Source organism: Lontra canadensis, unplaced genomic scaffold (assembly GCF_010015895.1).
Source record: "Lontra canadensis isolate GAN:19392208 unplaced genomic scaffold, GSC_riverotter_1.0 scaffold27, whole genome shotgun sequence".
NCBI classification, from domain to species: domain Eukaryota; kingdom Metazoa; phylum Chordata; class Mammalia; order Carnivora; family Mustelidae; genus Lontra; species Lontra canadensis.
This window is the reverse complement of record NW_022631021.1, coordinates 4,556,781-4,574,445: the sequence shown is the minus strand read 5'-3', so window position 1 is coordinate 4,574,445 and position 17,665 is coordinate 4,556,781. Positions and strand designations below refer to the sequence as shown.

The 17,665-nt window shown below is 31.6% G+C and overlaps 1 protein-coding gene across 50 annotated transcripts in view; it reads left to right on the top strand.

Annotated features, from left to right (window-relative positions):
- Positions 1-17,665, top strand: part of RIMS1 (regulating synaptic membrane exocytosis 1) — a 491,535-nt gene that overhangs the window by 329,283 nt on the left and 144,587 nt on the right. For 26 of the 50 annotated variants that reach the window (XM_032864386.1, XM_032864388.1, XM_032864387.1 and 23 more), the window contains 10 exons: positions 579-702; positions 4,030-4,076; positions 6,172-6,284; positions 8,181-8,311; positions 8,903-9,074; positions 9,199-9,352; positions 10,388-10,459; positions 14,578-14,734; positions 15,536-15,661; positions 17,167-17,229. In XM_032864386.1, coding sequence (XP_032720277.1) covers positions 579-702; positions 4,030-4,076; positions 6,172-6,284; positions 8,181-8,311; positions 8,903-9,074; positions 9,199-9,352; positions 10,388-10,459; positions 14,578-14,734; positions 15,536-15,661; positions 17,167-17,229 — 1,159 coding nt within the window. The remainder of the gene's footprint in view (positions 1-578; positions 703-4,029; positions 4,077-6,171; positions 6,285-8,180; positions 8,312-8,902; positions 9,075-9,198; positions 9,353-10,387; positions 10,460-14,577; positions 14,735-15,535; positions 15,662-17,166; positions 17,230-17,665) is intronic. The other 24 variants (XM_032864391.1, XM_032864413.1, XM_032864414.1 and 21 more) reach the window with 3 other exon arrangements.

Below are 17,665 nucleotides of genomic sequence, written 5' to 3'. Positions count from 1 at the left end.
TCAAATCCTTTCATGCATTTTTATTCTGTTGTGTGTCTGGTAAAGACAATGAAGCATGACTCATAATTGGAAAATTCATGCTAATAAATATTAATTGCTATTTCAACCAAAAACAAAGCAGGATTTATGCAGAGTTCAATAAGAATCTTTCACATATAGAGCCGCCTGCATTTATTATACGGAGGACATGCTGCTAATTATTATTTTTTAATGTTTCCAAATAGGCTGTGCTAATTCCATCCCATAGCATGAGATTATTTTTTATATTATTTCTGGTATATTTCAAAAGATAAAGGTAGTTTTTGTATTGTACTGTTTCCTGTGACCAGTAATATTCTATGGGGGAAAGAAAAAAGGAAAAAAAAAAAAAAGAAAGAAAGAAAAAAGAAAAGAAAAAAGTGTTTAGAAGAACCATTTAGCTGACATTATATGTCAGTCAATTTGCTTTTGAGAGCAGGGTCTAGACAATTAAACTATTTGTATATGTTTTGCATTTCTTTGTTAAAAAAAGAAAAAAGATAAGAAAAAAAGAAACAGAATATATAAGGTAAAAAAATACCCTTTTTTTTAAATTCAAGGGGATGAAGTTCTAGAATGGAATGGTAAACCCCTGCCGGGAGCTACAAATGAAGAAGTTTACAACATTATTTTAGAATCAAAATCAGAACCTCAAGTTGAAATTATTGTTTCAAGGCCTATTGGGTAAGGCTAAAAAAACTTACTTCTTAAGTTTAGTAAATTACATGTATTAGCAGGGTTTTAAAAAGAAGTTTATACATTCATACAGTACATGTTAACCTGGATAGTTTTTTCTTCAATTATGGGCATACATTTTAGATTTTTAAAATTTCTTAATTTTTTAAACTTGAATGCTGAATTTTCTTCACTACATTTTAGAAGCTCCACATTTAACACTTGTAATTATCAAAAAATATTGATACTTTTTTTTCAGAAGTGAACTATAAACTAAAAATATTTTCTTTTAATGACAAAACTGTTTATTTTTAGTAACTCTTAATGAGTAGTATTTCCTTAAAGAGAGTCACTAACAAACTTGTCTTTTTATGGTATTTAAAATAGTAATTGTCTCATATCTACATGAACTTTTTATTATTTTACTAAGAATAGAATATTTTTTCTATATTTTACCCATGGGTAGTGCCAATTTTTATTTAGAATCAAGCAAGTGTGAAATATTTTAACTTTCTAGTTGGTCATAATAATTGGCATAGTATTTTTTTAAACTTCAATTTTTAGCATAATTATCTACAGCCAATGGGATATTTTTTATATTTGTGCATAAAGTTCCCCACATCGTTAGCTTTTCCTGAATAGTCCACAAAGTCTAAATATTCTTTTTGCCAGGCTGTCATTTTTTGGAAGGCATTTAAAATTGTCTCATTATAGTTGGCTTGATGTTTAAATATATTTTTGGAAATAATTCCCTCTTTCCCTTATTCTCTAAAATATTGTAGAGCCATTAGTTCAAGACTTTTTATGTTGAAAAAGTAGTAGCCTTAAATTTTTGTTGTCCTCATGTATATATGTCAATGCAAAACATACAAGAAAATATAGTTATCCTAATTTTCAAAGGACTGAAACTGTATTATCATATATTTCAAACAATAATATATATAAACTCTAAAATAAAAGCAAGATTATAAATAATTTTAAGTGGTGATTATTAATAGTAAACATTGAAGACATTTGCAAAAGTATTGTACATTTCCATGCAGATTTTTAAAAAATAGCAACACTATATAATTTATTCTAGTTTTACATGACATGTGTTCTAGTGCTGAGGTAAATATGAGGCTGGAAAAGAGGTAAGTAAATTGGAAAATGAATCAAAGTATAAAAATAAATTAAAATCAAGCATTGTACACATTGCCAAATACTTTCAGATATGTAGAGGTTTAAAAGTAATCAGCTAAAATATTGATTCATGGTAACTTTAAAAAAACTAACAGACAATTAAAGTGGACTGGAATAACAATTTCATTATTTTTACTTTTGTATGAAAATAATTTAAAAGGTAATAATCTGCATAGCCAAATCCTAAATTGTCGTGGATTATGGAATTCAAAGAAATATGGAATGCAAAGATTGTATTTAAATAAAAATCAAATCTGGTATCAACCTTCCAGTTAATAGAAAAATTATTAGACTCCTAGAAGAACAATTCTAGCTATACTTAATAATTATGTTTAATGTAGTTCTGTGACTAATTTAAAGCAGAAAGCAATATTTATTCATAATTTAGTGGCATAGTAATTCCATAAATCATTCCAAATATAACTTATGTGCACATTGATCAGCGTGGTCTAAGAAACATCAGCCATCTGCAGTATTGACCAGTTTTACCAACCTATGAAATGTAATAGTCTTGGCATTTGTGCTTATAATTGGTATCAGAACTATTCTATTATCTTACTTATGAGTAGAATGAATAGAACTAATTAAGAAGTCTTGTCTGTAAACATATAAATTTATGCCTAAAAATATTACTGAGGCAATTAACATTAATAAATTTGATTCAAAATCACCTTAAAGTGTTTTTTTTACAACTTCTCCATCTTTCTTTCACAGACATATAAAATCCAAAGCTTGTGCCTGGTTTTAGAGTTCCATTCTAATTTCCATAATTGACTTCGAGGCTGGTTTTTCCAAAGTTGTACTATCTAAAAAATTATTCTTTCTAGATTTTCTTAAAAATCTACTTTTATTTGCCTAGATGAATTTAGAAGAAGGTAACAGAAGATAAACAGTTGGTTTCTTGGGTCTTAGGTATTGAAGATTAGTTTCTTAATTATCATATGAAATATTTTATATAAAACATTAGTTGTTCAAAAATTTGTAATAAAATGTATTTATAAAATACACAACACAGGATGTATTATCTTTGTAAGAAGTATAATATTATAGGTATGAAAATTACTTTGCACAAAACAAGTGAAAATGAGAAGTCAGGAAAATAAACTTTTTTTGTGTGTGTTCCCCCCCCAAAAAGTACAAAGAAAAGTCAAAGTGAAGTTAGGTCACAGGTAAGTGGTTAGAAATTCTTAAGTAATACTCTAACATTATTCGAATAATTCTGTCAGTCCTAGCTAATGCCAGTCCGCTTTAATATGTCATATTAATACTTGCATATTATTAATCTCCTTAAAGTGATATTAAACTATCTTTGAAAAACCAGAGGTAAAGTAGTTCTTTGTAGTACAATTCCCAAACCAAGCTGGTCCAGGGTGCTTAAGGTCACAGTGGATAATGGATTAAGCTGAGGTTATAGTAAACATTTATTCAGAGTAATTTGTGAGTGTGACAGGAATGGGTGTTCTCACAAGTCACTTTCTAATCATACAGTAAATGGCCATATATTTAGCTAACTTCATTATAGAGATATAAATCTCTATATAGGGTTATATATGTGTATATGAATTATGTATTCACATATATAAAATATTTTAGCTTTTTTGTTGCAAGCTTGAACCATTTTTAATTTCCAAAGCAGCTCATCCTTTTTATTTTATTAACTTTGCCCATGATATTCACCATATTATTTTATTATCAAGAAATATTTTCATTCCTTTCATTCAGTAAACTCTTTCAGATGTGTTTGTAAAACATATTACTGATTTGTAAAATATGTGTCATTTTGATTTTCTAGAATTGAAATAAAATATTACCTTTAACATTTTTTTATTTCCAAAACTTGCTGTTTTGGTAGTAAAAATATTGTGGTAATTTTAGCCACAATATTAGTCTGATTGTTGTCATGTTGAAGTGTTTTGCTGTTAAATATATAAAAACTTATTTTTACTACAGTGTGTGTGTGTGTGTGTGTGTGCATGTGTGTGTGGTATTTGACATCTATGCACATTAGTAATTGCCGTGATAGTAACTCCTGTCCATTCCCACCTGTAAAGACCCAAAAGGATTGTTCACACCACTGAAATAAAATGTGGTTGTGATTGCCTCAGGCAGGGTAATTTAGCTAATGGGATTTTCACCATACGCTATTTCTTTTAGTGACATTCCACGGATTCCTGAGAGCTCCCATCCTCCACTGGAGTCCAGTGAGTATAAGATTTATTTGTTGTTATAATATGTATTGAATGAAATTGAAGAATAAAGATTTATCATTTGCTTTAGTTATTTGATCTGAATGAATTGGTATTACTATATTAAGGTTATCTCCAGTGATATCTGAAGTTGGCAACTGTGACAATCATTGGAAACCCAAAGTTCTATTTTAAGATTTTTCCTTTTCTACTTTTTATTTATTTATTTTTTTATGGCTATCCAAAAATATTAACTGGCAGTACCCTCTGCATCATAACAGGACCCTCACAGAGCTCAATTAATAAACCAGTACTAGCTATGTTTGCTGTAGGTAAAAATGTATTGTGGTACCAGATTATTCATTCTGTTTGGTAATTAGACTGAGCTAGACTTCTAGTTAGGAAATGAGCACGTTAACAGATATTTTAAAAGCAGCATAATGTAAACACTGGTATTGTATGTGAGTGATGAATCACTGAATTCTACTCCAGAAACCAGTAATGCACTGATGTTAACCACCTAAAATTTAAATTAAAATAATAATAACAGAATTTCAAAAAATAAAAATAATAAAAAAATTAAACTGGTATGATCGTGGAAATGAGTGGGTGGAGTAGAGGTGAAGTTCAGTGGGCATAAGAGAGTCAGGCGACAGTGAGGCTAGAGGGTTGAATTATCTACATAGCCATGAAAGGCATTCCAGGTGAAAGAAGATGACAGTGTGTGCAGTGAAGTCTAGATAGGTAAGGAGGTGAAAGTGATGTAGATATTTACTCTGCAACGGATTGGCATTAACTTCACAATACCTTGGGCTTGATGAGCAAGCATTCTTATGTAACCCATTTATGGAGATATAAAATACAAGTGATTTGAGAGGAAAACAAGTGTTCATAGTTATAAGGAGGTAGAAAATATGTGAATGGGATAGACAAGGATCTGCATATTAAATGCAGACCAGTATGCATACCTGCTGGAGATGAGCCCATATTTGGATTTGAGCTTTCTGATAACTAATACAAAGAGGGAAATGGGACCTGTTGCCTAATTTATAGCCGATACTATTTAAAAATAAACTGTTATAATATTACAAACAAATTGATTATTAGAAGCAACAGTGTTCTTGTACTAGGACCCAAGAAAAAAATTATTCTAAGGATATTTGAAAAAAGAAACATAGTAACAAAGAATTTTATAGAGTTCTATTTTGAAGGCTTTGGAGAGCACAGAGTGATGGTATGTGGCTTAACTTAGACTTAATTTGTGTGTATAGGAAAAAGTGTGTGGATCATACTCTGTGTGAAGGTGAAGTAGGTCTCTTGTGGTGAATCACTGGAGACAGCGTTCTCAGCCATTCAAGAGATTCATTTTTAAGATCAAAACTGAGATAGATGGGGGCAAGGGGATGCATAGGTGGTTCAGTAGGTTAATTGTCTTACTCTTGGTTTTGGCTCGGGTCATGATCTCAGGGTCATGAGATCAAGCTCCATATTGGGCTCCCCACTCAGTGAGGAGTCTGCTGGAGATTTTCTCCCTCTCCCTCTGCTTCTCCCCCAGCTCCTGCCCACACTCTCTCTCAAAATAAATAAATAAATACATCTTAAAAAAAAAAAAACTAAGATAGATGGTAAATCTTATTTTAAAAGGAATGAATTCTAGGCTTAGATGTGGCTCATAAATTATATGTGCATTCATTTTAATTTCAGCAAGGACATCTCATTATGGATGATACTTTAGCCAAGATAATTAAAATAACAGGCATCATCTTTCTTATCACTAAAGCATGAAGCCTTTACCTATATGGGAGGTTATGCCAGAACCTAAATTGTACAAATATCCCCCAGAAATATATAAAACCAATATTACATTGGAGCAAATAAATATAAAATTTAATTATATCTTTTAAATCCTTTAAAACAGGCAATTAACCAAAGAAGACCATATGATAATTTTCTGTGACTATCCAATTAAAAGTAGATTCTACTCTTATTGATGGTATTGAATTATAGTTTTATACAAATAACAGGTACATTTAACATTTCATAAAAAATATTCTCACATACTTATTGTAAATGGGTCACTAAAAATTACTTAATTTTTTTCTCATTTTAGGTTCAAGTTCCTTTGAATCTCAGAAGATGGAAAGGCCTTCCATTTCTGTTATTTCTCCAACAAGTCCTGGAGCCCTAAAAGATGCCCCACAAGTCTTGCCAGGACAACTTTCTGTATGTATTTTTCACACATGTTGGAGACCACTAGTCTTTGCTCACTGTTCTGAATCTGTCCTTAAAAATGAAGGGACATTTGTCCTTTAAATGTCCCCCCAAATTTGAAGTCTGTCCTTCAGATATATGTCTTATATTTAACACCATAGTCTATTTCACAATTTTTGCATGTATTTATTAAATTTAGATTAGTCTTTATTTATATATTTATTTGAAAATATTTGTTGAGTGTCTACAATGTACCCAGGTATTGTAAACATTCAATGATAAATGACAACATAAGTAGATAAAACACCCATTATGTTTTGTGTGCTGTATAAAAGTTTCTAAGGTAGATAGTTGGTTCGACATGATCAACTCTGAAGGTCATGTTCCACTCACTTAACACCCTTATGAGCCTGGAGCCTGAAAAAAATTCTTTTAAAAATACCTGTTTTAACTTCTTGAGTTATTTGGTGAAATACTTCGTTTCTGGTATCAATCCAAAAAACTACAGTTTTTCTTCCTGTTGCTTAATATATGATGTGGATAAACCCAGAGTAAAGAAACTATGGCACACCATTATGAAATGCCACATCTATGCATATTATGGTAGAAGACAGGACATTTATATTCATAAAGAAAACTTGCTTTAAACTATTCTCTAAATAGTTTACTTTTTCTCCTTTGGTAACATGTGGGTTTCTATAGTCTGTTTTTGCTACTCTCTTCTTGGCATTTAATTAAACACAGAAGGTAACTGTAAGCTTGCTGTTATTTTTAAAACCGTTCCTGGTTTTAACTTCTCTTTTTAGTAAATTAAATACCTTTTTATAGTCCTTTCTGTTTATTTTATCTGCGCTGCCCCGTGTGTGTGTGTGGGGGGGGTGAATCTCTCATATACTCCACCAGTATTTTAGGAGGGATAAAAATCTGTTTTGGTTTTATAAAAAACACACCGCTATTATTAATTGAGAACAGAGATATGGATTCATATGGATTCAGGTTTGAATCTTTAATCTGCCCTATATTATGAAAGACCAGTCATGTTAAATTAGTTTATTTTTTATAATAACTTTTAAATATGTTCAGTGTATTCCCTTTAGATAACTTTTGCTCATATTTCTTACTCAACCATAAAGCTAACTTATAAATTAAAAAATAGTAATCTTAACATTGATCACTGCCAGCACAAATACTATATTGACTGCTGAAGTTCTGGTTTTTAGGAGTTTGATGATATTTTAGTGTGCTGTTTTCCCATTTTTCTTTATTCAAACTATTATGGAATCTTAGTAGAAATATCATTATTTGGCCTTCACTTTGTCGAAGGCATATAATGCCCCTTTCCTGCCTTCCTCGTTCTTTTCCCCTTCTCTATTACAGGTTAATTATAAAAATTAAATGAGGAAAAAAAACCCCAGAAAACAGCAGTACCTGGTGTAAAGGAGGCCCACAGTAAATATGTTTCCTGACTGCTACCAAATCACTTGTGTAAATTGCTTATTCATTAAACCTCATTTCAACACTTATGGTACTACAAAATGTATTTAGCTACACCAAAATCATTAAGTCATTTATAATCACCAAACACTGGCACTTAGCACTTAAAGACAAGGATAATTATTTTAATATTCCCTTCTTCCTTTACCTTTTTATAAAATTTACATCAGTTTTATTTTCATAACCTGATATGAGAGAGTATAACACTATAGGCTTGCCCATTGTCAGTCATGTTTAAAATACATAAAGAGAAAAGTCAAGTCATAAGTGGTTATGCTTTCAATTTGGAATTCTTTTCAGAAATAATATTTATAATTATGATTGAAAAGTTCTTCAAAAATGGTTTTAGTATTTTTTTTAAGAATTGTAATACTTCATGATTTTACCAATAATTCCTTTCTTCATTGATCTTAGGTGAAGTTGTGGTATGATAAAGTGGGACACCAGCTGATTGTAAATGTTCTTCAAGCAACAGATTTACCGACTAGAGTAGATGGGCGTCCCAGGAATCCCTATGTGAAAATGTATTTTCTTCCAGATAGAAGGTAGTGAATAATTTCAGAAAAAATATGCAAAAATTCTTAGTAATAGAAAAGGTACAATACTATCTCCTAGGATATAGTTTTATTTAGTTTTAAAGCCTTATCAAGGTAATATTGTTATACAAAAAATTGCACATAATTAATGTGTACATTTTGATGAGTTTGAACATATGCGTATGCACACCTGTGATACTATTTTAAAATATAATAAATCATTCTCTGTAAGGGAATAAACTATGTTCTCCCTGAAAAAAAAAAATCCCTCAAGCTTTATATATGTTTTAAAAAATGATGTTACCAGTTTAAAAATTTTTCATTACCTTGTTTATACACCTATTCGCCTTGGATAGCTATACATCATTTAGAATGTATCTTTGTGTAAATATACCTATTATCATAACTGCTGCTTACATTATAGTTAAAATTAGAATAGTGTTCAACCCTAGAGTCTTTTTAGACTTAGGTTAAAAGTTATGGATTAAAAATAGTTAAAAAAAAAAAAAAATCCCAGTAGCAGTACTACATGTCACTACAGTAGATGGCAGCAGATACTTCATTTTGCTGTTTCATTTACAAGACATATTTATTTTTCAGTGATAAAAGCAAAAGAAGGACCAAAACAGTAAAGAAAGTCCTAGAACCAAAATGGAATCAAACATTTGTCTATTCACATGTACATCGTAGAGATTTTAGAGAACGGATGTTAGAAATAACTGTGTGGGATCAACCAAGAGTACAAGAAGAAGAGAGTGAATTTCTTGGAGAGGTGACGTATGCTGTAAAGATTAGCCAAATGCTTATTGAAGTTTCTGTGATATGTACTAATTACAGTTGCTTTAAAATTAGCTTTGGTCAAGACACTTGATTTAATTTAAGAACTGCCCTTTCAGATCCTCATAGAATTGGAGACAGCACTTTTAGATGATGAGCCCCATTGGTATAAACTTCAGACCCATGATGAATCTTCACTACCTCTGCCTCAGCCATCACCTTTCATGCCAAGGCGACACATTCATGGAGAAAGCTCTAGCAAAAAACTACAAAGTAGGTTAAAGTTATTTTTAGTTAACAAGAATTAGTTATGTTGCAATGATCCAATTAGAGATTGATATTCCAAATATTTTTCAAATGTTTATTAGAGATCAAAATATTGAAAAATTATTTATCTCTTTAAAGAGACTTGGCAAAACTATTTTCTGTATTTCCCTAATGAAATGTATGTATGGTACAGTGGAGTGGTTCCAGAGCTGAAAGTTTAAAAACTCTGAATTACCATTCTTTGCCCAATATCCATTGAGTTGTTTTTATTATTAATGAGTTGCTACATATAAGGTTCTTGATAACTTTATAGTTGCTGGGTATTTTTAGTATTATTACTCATAAGAAACATTTTTAAAGACACATTGTAAAATATGTTTGTTGTTACTCATCTGGCGATTGGGGAAAAAGAGTATTCTTTTCTGCATGTGCCCATTAAATTTTGAGTTATGACTAATAAATCAACTGAAACTTAGAAGCTACATTTTGAACCAAATTGTTTTCCTCTTATGATTGAATATTTCATGTTAGTACCTCTGTGATCACTCATTTTCTCAAAGTTAATGTTTAATGCAGTATAATGGCTAATTTTGAAGAATAAACATAAATATTTTATCCAGGGCCATGATGTCCTTTTTAATAATATGAGCTCAATAGATTTCCAGCCAAGAAAGTCTTTCACCCTTCCCCCATCCTCCCACCCTCCCTGAACAGTGGAGGAGGGCACCTAATTGGGCAGAAAACTGTATACACTTCACTGTAGGCTTTTATATATATATTATATATGTATAATACATTAATTAAAGAAAATATGAAAATTTAAGTGATTAAACGGAGCAAATACTGAGAAAATGTTATCTTTGGAGAACAAACTTTTTTTTTTTTTTTTTAAATCAGCTCAGCGTTTACTTTGTGTTATTTTTGTCCCAAAAGTACTTAGTAGTAACGTCATTTGCCTTTAAAAAAATTTTTTGACCATGTCCTTTGCACTTCATAAACCAATAAGACACAGAGGTATCTGTTTGCCTTACTGTTGTGCAGGATCTCAGCGAATCAGTGATAGTGACATCTCAGATTATGAGGTTGATGATGGTATTGGAGTAGTTCCTCCAGGTGCGTGGGTGATGAGCATGGCCCTGCTTCACTGTGCTTCTCATGCTTGTGTTCACTGTCAATTTCCAGCCTGACTTGGGATACTGAGCTGGAGATTTGTAGCACAGAGAAATCAGTATTCTATTATTCCATGGTGACTTGTGTTCCAAATTATTAAGAAAGTTTAAAATGGACTAGTAACTATTCATTAACAGTCCCACATATTTAATACAGCCAGGTTCTTTCTTAGAAGCTAAGATGGCTAGCCAGGTTGAAATCATTCTTTCACAATGCTTCAAGCATAAGCATAAATACAAATTTCATTTTGAAAGGATGTGGTTCATTTTCTCAAATAAAAATTCCATTCTTCTATGTTTTATATTATATGCCTATGATTTTTCCTTCCTCTGTTTCTGAAAATAATGTAGCCTTCCATGGAATATACTGAGAAAGGTGCATGGCAGGGTTTAAAATTGCATGTGGCATGGCTTACCTTTTAATGCTTTTGTGATGTGTTTACCACTTACTATACCTAGAATGTGTATGTATGTATTGAAGTAAGGAAGTGCTTTAGAAAGATTCAGTACTCATTTTAAGTTAACATCTTTTTGTCACTGTCCAGTTAGTAAAATTTTTGTGGCATTGTGTAATTCAAATCTATGTTTCTCATCTGACTTTTGTCAGAAAGTGAGTAAAACCAAGTAGTAAAGACTTATTTTCCTGGTACTAATCCTGTGCTATTTCCTTGACTTACTAGAAAAAAGTAAAAAGTAAGGAAATATCAGTGCTTGCTTTGGCAGCCCATATACTAAGAAGTAAGGAAATATCAAATAAGAAGTAAAGAGACAATCTTGGAACATATAAATATGAGTTATTAAAGGCATTTCTTTAGGACATTAATGATATATGACCCCTTAATTTATGTGATTTTTCAGCTGGAGATGCACTTAATTTGAGGGCAGTGATTTTGGGAAAGTCAGTGGACAGATTCCACACTAGTGACTAAATTCACAATTCGAAGAGATACATAACAACCTCTTTAAAATTAGGAGAAATTATGGAGAGTTCTCTAAAATTAGGTTTATTTGCTTCCTATATAATTCAGAGAAAATATTGTATTTAATCACTGTATAACATTAGCAAATATTCTTAAAAACAATAAACCTAGTGCTGTTCATATCTGTATTCTTAGATAATACTCTCTGATATCAGACTGCATGAGTTTTAAATAATAGTGGATAAAATTTCATATTTTCTGTTTTGTTTGTTTTTTAAAGTATCATAATAATTAGACGCATTCTCCACAGAAACTTTAATATGACATTCAACAGAATATTTGTTTTTTTTTAATTGAAAGTGGAAGAGTGATTGTACATTAAATCCACTGACATATTTAAATAGGAATCAGATGAATCGTGGTAGGAAAGTCATCAAGCCTTTCTAACAAGAATCGTGGCCCTTAATCAGCCTTAATGTGGTCATTACCAACTCATCTAAACAGAATTTACTTCTGTGTGTGGTTCTCAAGTTTTATTCACCCAGAATTTCACATTTTTTAATGATGAGGCAAGAGCAAATGGATGAAAGAATAAATGGCCAATTGAATAAATACTGAATTACTAAAATGTTAAGTTTCCTGTCATTTTCCTGAGAGATCACACAGATAGAGGCCAAAATGGGAGTTACAGGATCCACTACAATTGGAATTATTCATGTTTGGATACCACTAAAAAACACGGAGTTTTAAAAATGTTTATATTCTGTACTGAAATAAACAATATTATGATTTTTATAAATATATGTAATCTTTTATCATATGGAAGCAGTGCCTAAATTTTCATTTCAAGTAATATTCATTTTTATTTAGCATTTAAAAAGTAATGAGGCAGGACTCTTAAAAGAATATAACAAATCAGGGGCGCCTGGCTGGCTCAGTGGGTTAAAGCCTCTGGCTTTGGCTTAGGTCATGATCTCAGGATCCTGGGATTGAGCACCACATCAGGCTCTCTGCTCAGCAGGGAACCTGCTTCCCCCTCCCCCCTCTGCCTGCTTCTCTGCCTACTTGTGATCTCTCTCTCTCTCTGTCAAATAAATAAATAAAATCTTTAAAAAAAAAAAAAAGAAGAATAAAAATAACCATATGCAGATTGCCCTTATATGGGCAAAACATGTGGTAACCCAATCTTTCTGAGCATTACTACAAATTCAGAAAGTGAAAAAACAAACAGATAAACACACTCTAACTTTGAGTTAACCAAAACATTGAAATGAGCATAAAATAGCAATTTCCTTCCCCCTTTTTCTGAAGGTAAAGAATATGTGTTGTAAGCAATAAATTAAACATAATACAAAGAAAACCAAATTATTTTGAAAAGTATCAAAAACCTATGTATACGAATTAGGATAAGATAAAAAAAAGATATCACTCTCTATGTAAATACAAAAAACCCATGGGAAAAAATCAGTTATACCCTTCTAACAGTAAGATGTCTAAATTCTCTAAGTTATTTCTTAATAGTTAATTATATCAAATATGAAAGTGTTATTTATATACCTTGAATTCTCATTGAAATCTTGAAATGGTGCTCCCAATTCAATCCTGACCTTCCATAATTATTGTATGATTGAAGTTATCAAGTGATAACAAATGGTAATTTAGATCTTGCATTAATTATCTTTAAAAAATAACCATGATTTTTTATAATGAGCTGTGAAATAAACTTACTGCATGTAAATTTACTTGGTTTCTTTCTAAATTTAATATTACAGTTTATACACCTGAACAATGACAAAGAAACTTTCCTATGTGGAAATAGGAAATAAATAACAGCTTAATTGCTATGATTTTTGTTATAGAATGAAGTATATGAAATTATAAATTATAACATTTATGGTTACATTATTTGGTGTTCTTAGAATGACATATTTGATGTTCTTAGAATGACAGAGTTGTTGGGCATCTCTGATCATGATATTGTCATTTCGAATTGTCACTCATAAACATTTATGAAATGTTTAAAGACCTTTCTTTAAACTTGGTTAAAATATACAATCACAGCAAATAAACTATTGGAGAATTTTAGTCTGCCCTCAATAATGATGTTTCATGGCATATTTTAAAATAATGTAGGAGTTACTAAGTAAATAAGTAAATAAATGAAGAAAAGTTCAAACTACCCAGTTAAATTTAATGTTTTCATGTTTCATGTACTTTTATGTAGTTGTAAATATAGTTATTTTTCCTTTGGCCACAGAATTTTTTATTTTCCTTTCAATAATGGCAAACAATGACCCTTATGGTAAAAAAAAATAATTAAACCATTACTTCGATTTGAGATTGGATTATGGCTTTGTCTTAACTAAATCAGAGATGATATAAACCTTTTTGTTTCAAGGGAGAATGAATTTAGAATTTATTTTTAATTGCAATTATGTTAACTGTATAAACTAAATTATGTTATCAACACATTTGTAGAATAGTTTCAGATGTCTGAGGTAGATTTGGTGATTGGAGAGTTAATTTTCTCTGCGTTATTGCCAGTCATCACCATCCATACACTATATTCATTTCAAAATTACAGTATTATATGTAGTTTGCAAAATTCAGTGAATATTTCTAATAGTGAAGATCTAGTACTCTTCTTTGTTAACTAAAATTGATAAGATAACATTTTCTTTTTTTTTTTCTTTTTTTTTCTGCAAAGCCACCTGAAATCCAGCTAAAATAGTTTATCCTTTGGAAGAAAAATTCAAATAACATTTAAAAAGACCCCAGATTTCTAAGCATTGACTTATCTATTAACTATAGTTCACTGTCAATGAAAAATCAATCACTCACTCACTTTTTAATTTAAAATAGTATCCCAGCTCATCATAACATCTGAGACATCAGCTTTATTATTCATATGCAGTATCTCCATGGGCACCTTTGAACAAATCTGTAACCTGTTTTTATGCATGTATATGTTACACTCTGTGTACGTATACTTAATAGTTTTGAAGAGAAAAGCTAATAATACTGATTGCATGGCATTTGTTGTAGTAGGTCAGTGGCTGCTTTAGATATAATTTGATATTTCCACATTAATGTTTACATTATAGAAGAATACTGACAGATTTTTTGTGTGTACTCTTGCCAGTAGGTTATAGGTCTAGTGCTAGAGAAAGTAAATCTACAACATTAACTGTGCCAGAACAGCAAAGAACAACTCATCACCGCTCTCGTTCAGTATCTCCTCACCGCGGCGATGATCAGGGAAGGCCGCGTTCACGTTTACCAAATGTGCCATTACAGAGGTAGGCTTTGAGATGGGCTTCAAGTCTCTGACAGCACTTTTTAATTTTAATACAATGTAAGCTGCCTCAAGACTGTTACTGACATGAAATAATGGTTGAATCAGTCAAGTTTTTTTTGTTTGTTTGTTTGTTTTTCCAGAATCATTTGTAAGTAAAAATGTCTTTTTATCCATTACCCACCTGTATTACATTCTGTTCTTGAATCTTGAGAAATTTTTTCCAGGAGGTAGAAGTTTATGTCCCAAGCACAGTGTTTGAATAACTATCTTGTGTTCTGTTGGCTAGTTTTTTCTCCTGTTAGGAAAAATTGTATAATGAATAACTTGTGGAGAGAAATGGCAAAGAGTAAAAGGTTAAGAGGCAGAATATGTTTTTAAGAAATTTAGAATTTAGAAAAAAAATTTTTAGAATTTAGAATTGTCTTTTTGAAATGCTTTAAGTGCTTCAAAAGTACATGCAACTTAAGTAATGTAGTGCTGTATTTTATCTTATCCTGAAATATACTTCTGAAACTTAAGTATGCAGATGAAAATTGTCATTTTTGACAGAGGTGCAAGAGAAGGTTGGAGAAATGTAGCACAGGCAAACCACTCCTAGAGAATAAATGCCTTTAACTCAATTGATAAAATATGTATTCAATTAGTGCAGAATGCCTACACACTACCAGGTAAATACAGGGATTTGGTAATGGTAACATGCCAGCCTTCTGCCAGTTACTGATAGATATTCACCATTAGTCTGTCTGCTAGATTTGGGAAGAGTGTACACTTTGATGCATTTGTATTTTTGGAATCATTTTAGGAGTTTAGATGAAATTCATCCAACAAGAAGGTCACGTTCTCCAACTAGACACCATGATGCCTCCCGAAGTCCGGTTGATCACAGATCCAGAGATGTGGACAGTCAGTATTTATCAGAACAAGACAGGTATTTGTTCAAACTATGATCTCAACATTATAACTCTTTATTTGCTCTGTTTTAGTATATGATAGATATCTTGGCATAATACATCAGAAAGGAAAAGTATTTAATCACTCAAAACTGAACTTTCAAGGAACAGCTGTTAGGATATTCTAATAGAAATGCAACTGTAGGAAATATTTGGCTAACATTATATTGTCATAATGTGTGCATTTTTTTTACAAATTGAAATTTATGTTTAGCCAGTTTAAAATGTATAGCTTATTGTTTCTAAATTGTAGAAGGAAGCCTATATAATCAATTTTCAAATATGGATGTTATTGATGTAATTATATAATTATTTTTTTATGTTATTAAACAATTTTGGATACAGGTCATCTGAAAGACAATGTTGCAGAGTTTCTGTGAGAACTTCAATAATAATATTTTTATATACCTTATTTCCATAAAATGTCTATGAAGTATAAAATATATGAGATGGAGTTTTTCATATAAATAAGTACTTCCTGGACACAATTACTAAAAATCTACATGACAGCTCCTTTGTTCTACATGCCCATAGACTTTCTTCGCAAACTAACCAAATACCTGTCTAATATGCCAGACCACAAGCTCCGGATCTGATTTAAGGTTTTAGAACACCCACCTTATTGAATATTCTCTTCTGGATTTTTAAAAGTGGAGAAACTTTCAGGAAGGAGTAGGGAAATGTTAGTTGTGCTTCATGATTGACTTTTTGCGGTATAGTCAAGGACACAGAACTTAATAGAGCTGCTTAATCCTTTATTGTCATCCTACTGTGGGAAGTGGTGCCGGGACCTTGAAGAGTGAAATCATACTGGGGACTGAGATAAGAACTGCTCTGGGGAATGGGATTCTACACTGCTCAGCCTGAGTTGAGTTGAATGAGGGCCACTTGTCAACATCCGCTTGGGTCGCTTTCAATTTAGGTGAGGATGGGGAAAAAAATGACTTCTTGACCAGGGCATTTAATGAAGTGAAATTAATCTGAGCACAGAAAAAGTACCAGTTTTTAGAATAAAATAATTCTATTCAAGTATATTCATGATTGGTTAAGAACAAACATTGATAATTGCATTTTTAGTATCTGTGAAAGCCAAGAGGACTCATGCTTAGGGTTCCAGTGAGCATCAGAAAGTCCAGATATGTAGGCCTTTCAGAAGTTTTAAAAATACCCAGGTATCTGGAATTGGTCTTTTTTGGGGAAGATTTAGTTTAGTTTTGTTTTAATATTCTTGAAAGTCACTTGGAAATACAATAGCAAATCAACAACAGCGAGGACTTTGACCATGATGTTTGTACTTTATTGTTTAAATTTTTTGAAATACTGTCATGTTTATTTTTGTTTAACCTCTCAAGCAAATATGCTAGTGCAGACAATCTGGTTTCTTCCCTTTTCATGTTTTCATCGGCATACCATTGGCATTACCCATGTCATTTAATGCCTCATGATTTATCTGTTTCATCCACCACCCATCCTGTCTGTGCAGTGAGCTTCTTATGCTGCCCAGAGCAAAACGAGGACGAAGTGCAGAATGCCTACACACTACCAGGTAAATACAGGGATTTGGTAATGGTAACTGTGTGTGATGACTCTCTTTCCATTCTACTATTCTTTCTTCTCGCCCTTAAAGGTATTATTACAAATATGTAAAATTAATTTCCCGAGTATTCAAAATTTGTTTTGTTTTATTGGAGGTTGTGGAAAGGTTCCAAATATATTTTAATTCTAATCCAGGCAGACGGCTTTTCTATTTGTTTTTTCAAATTCCAGAGACTGATGAGCCTCTGTGGAACTGTTCATACATTCCTAAAACCGAGGAACCGATTTCCGCAATTACAATTCGAAATACTCACTGTGAGCGTCCCCACCCCAGCCCCTGGCAGCACATACCTGTCTAGTCACAAGAGGTCTGATCTGTGCATGGCAGTGTTATTGTTTTGATGATGATGTTTGTTTTAGCCTTTTTTTATTTCCTTTTGGAATCT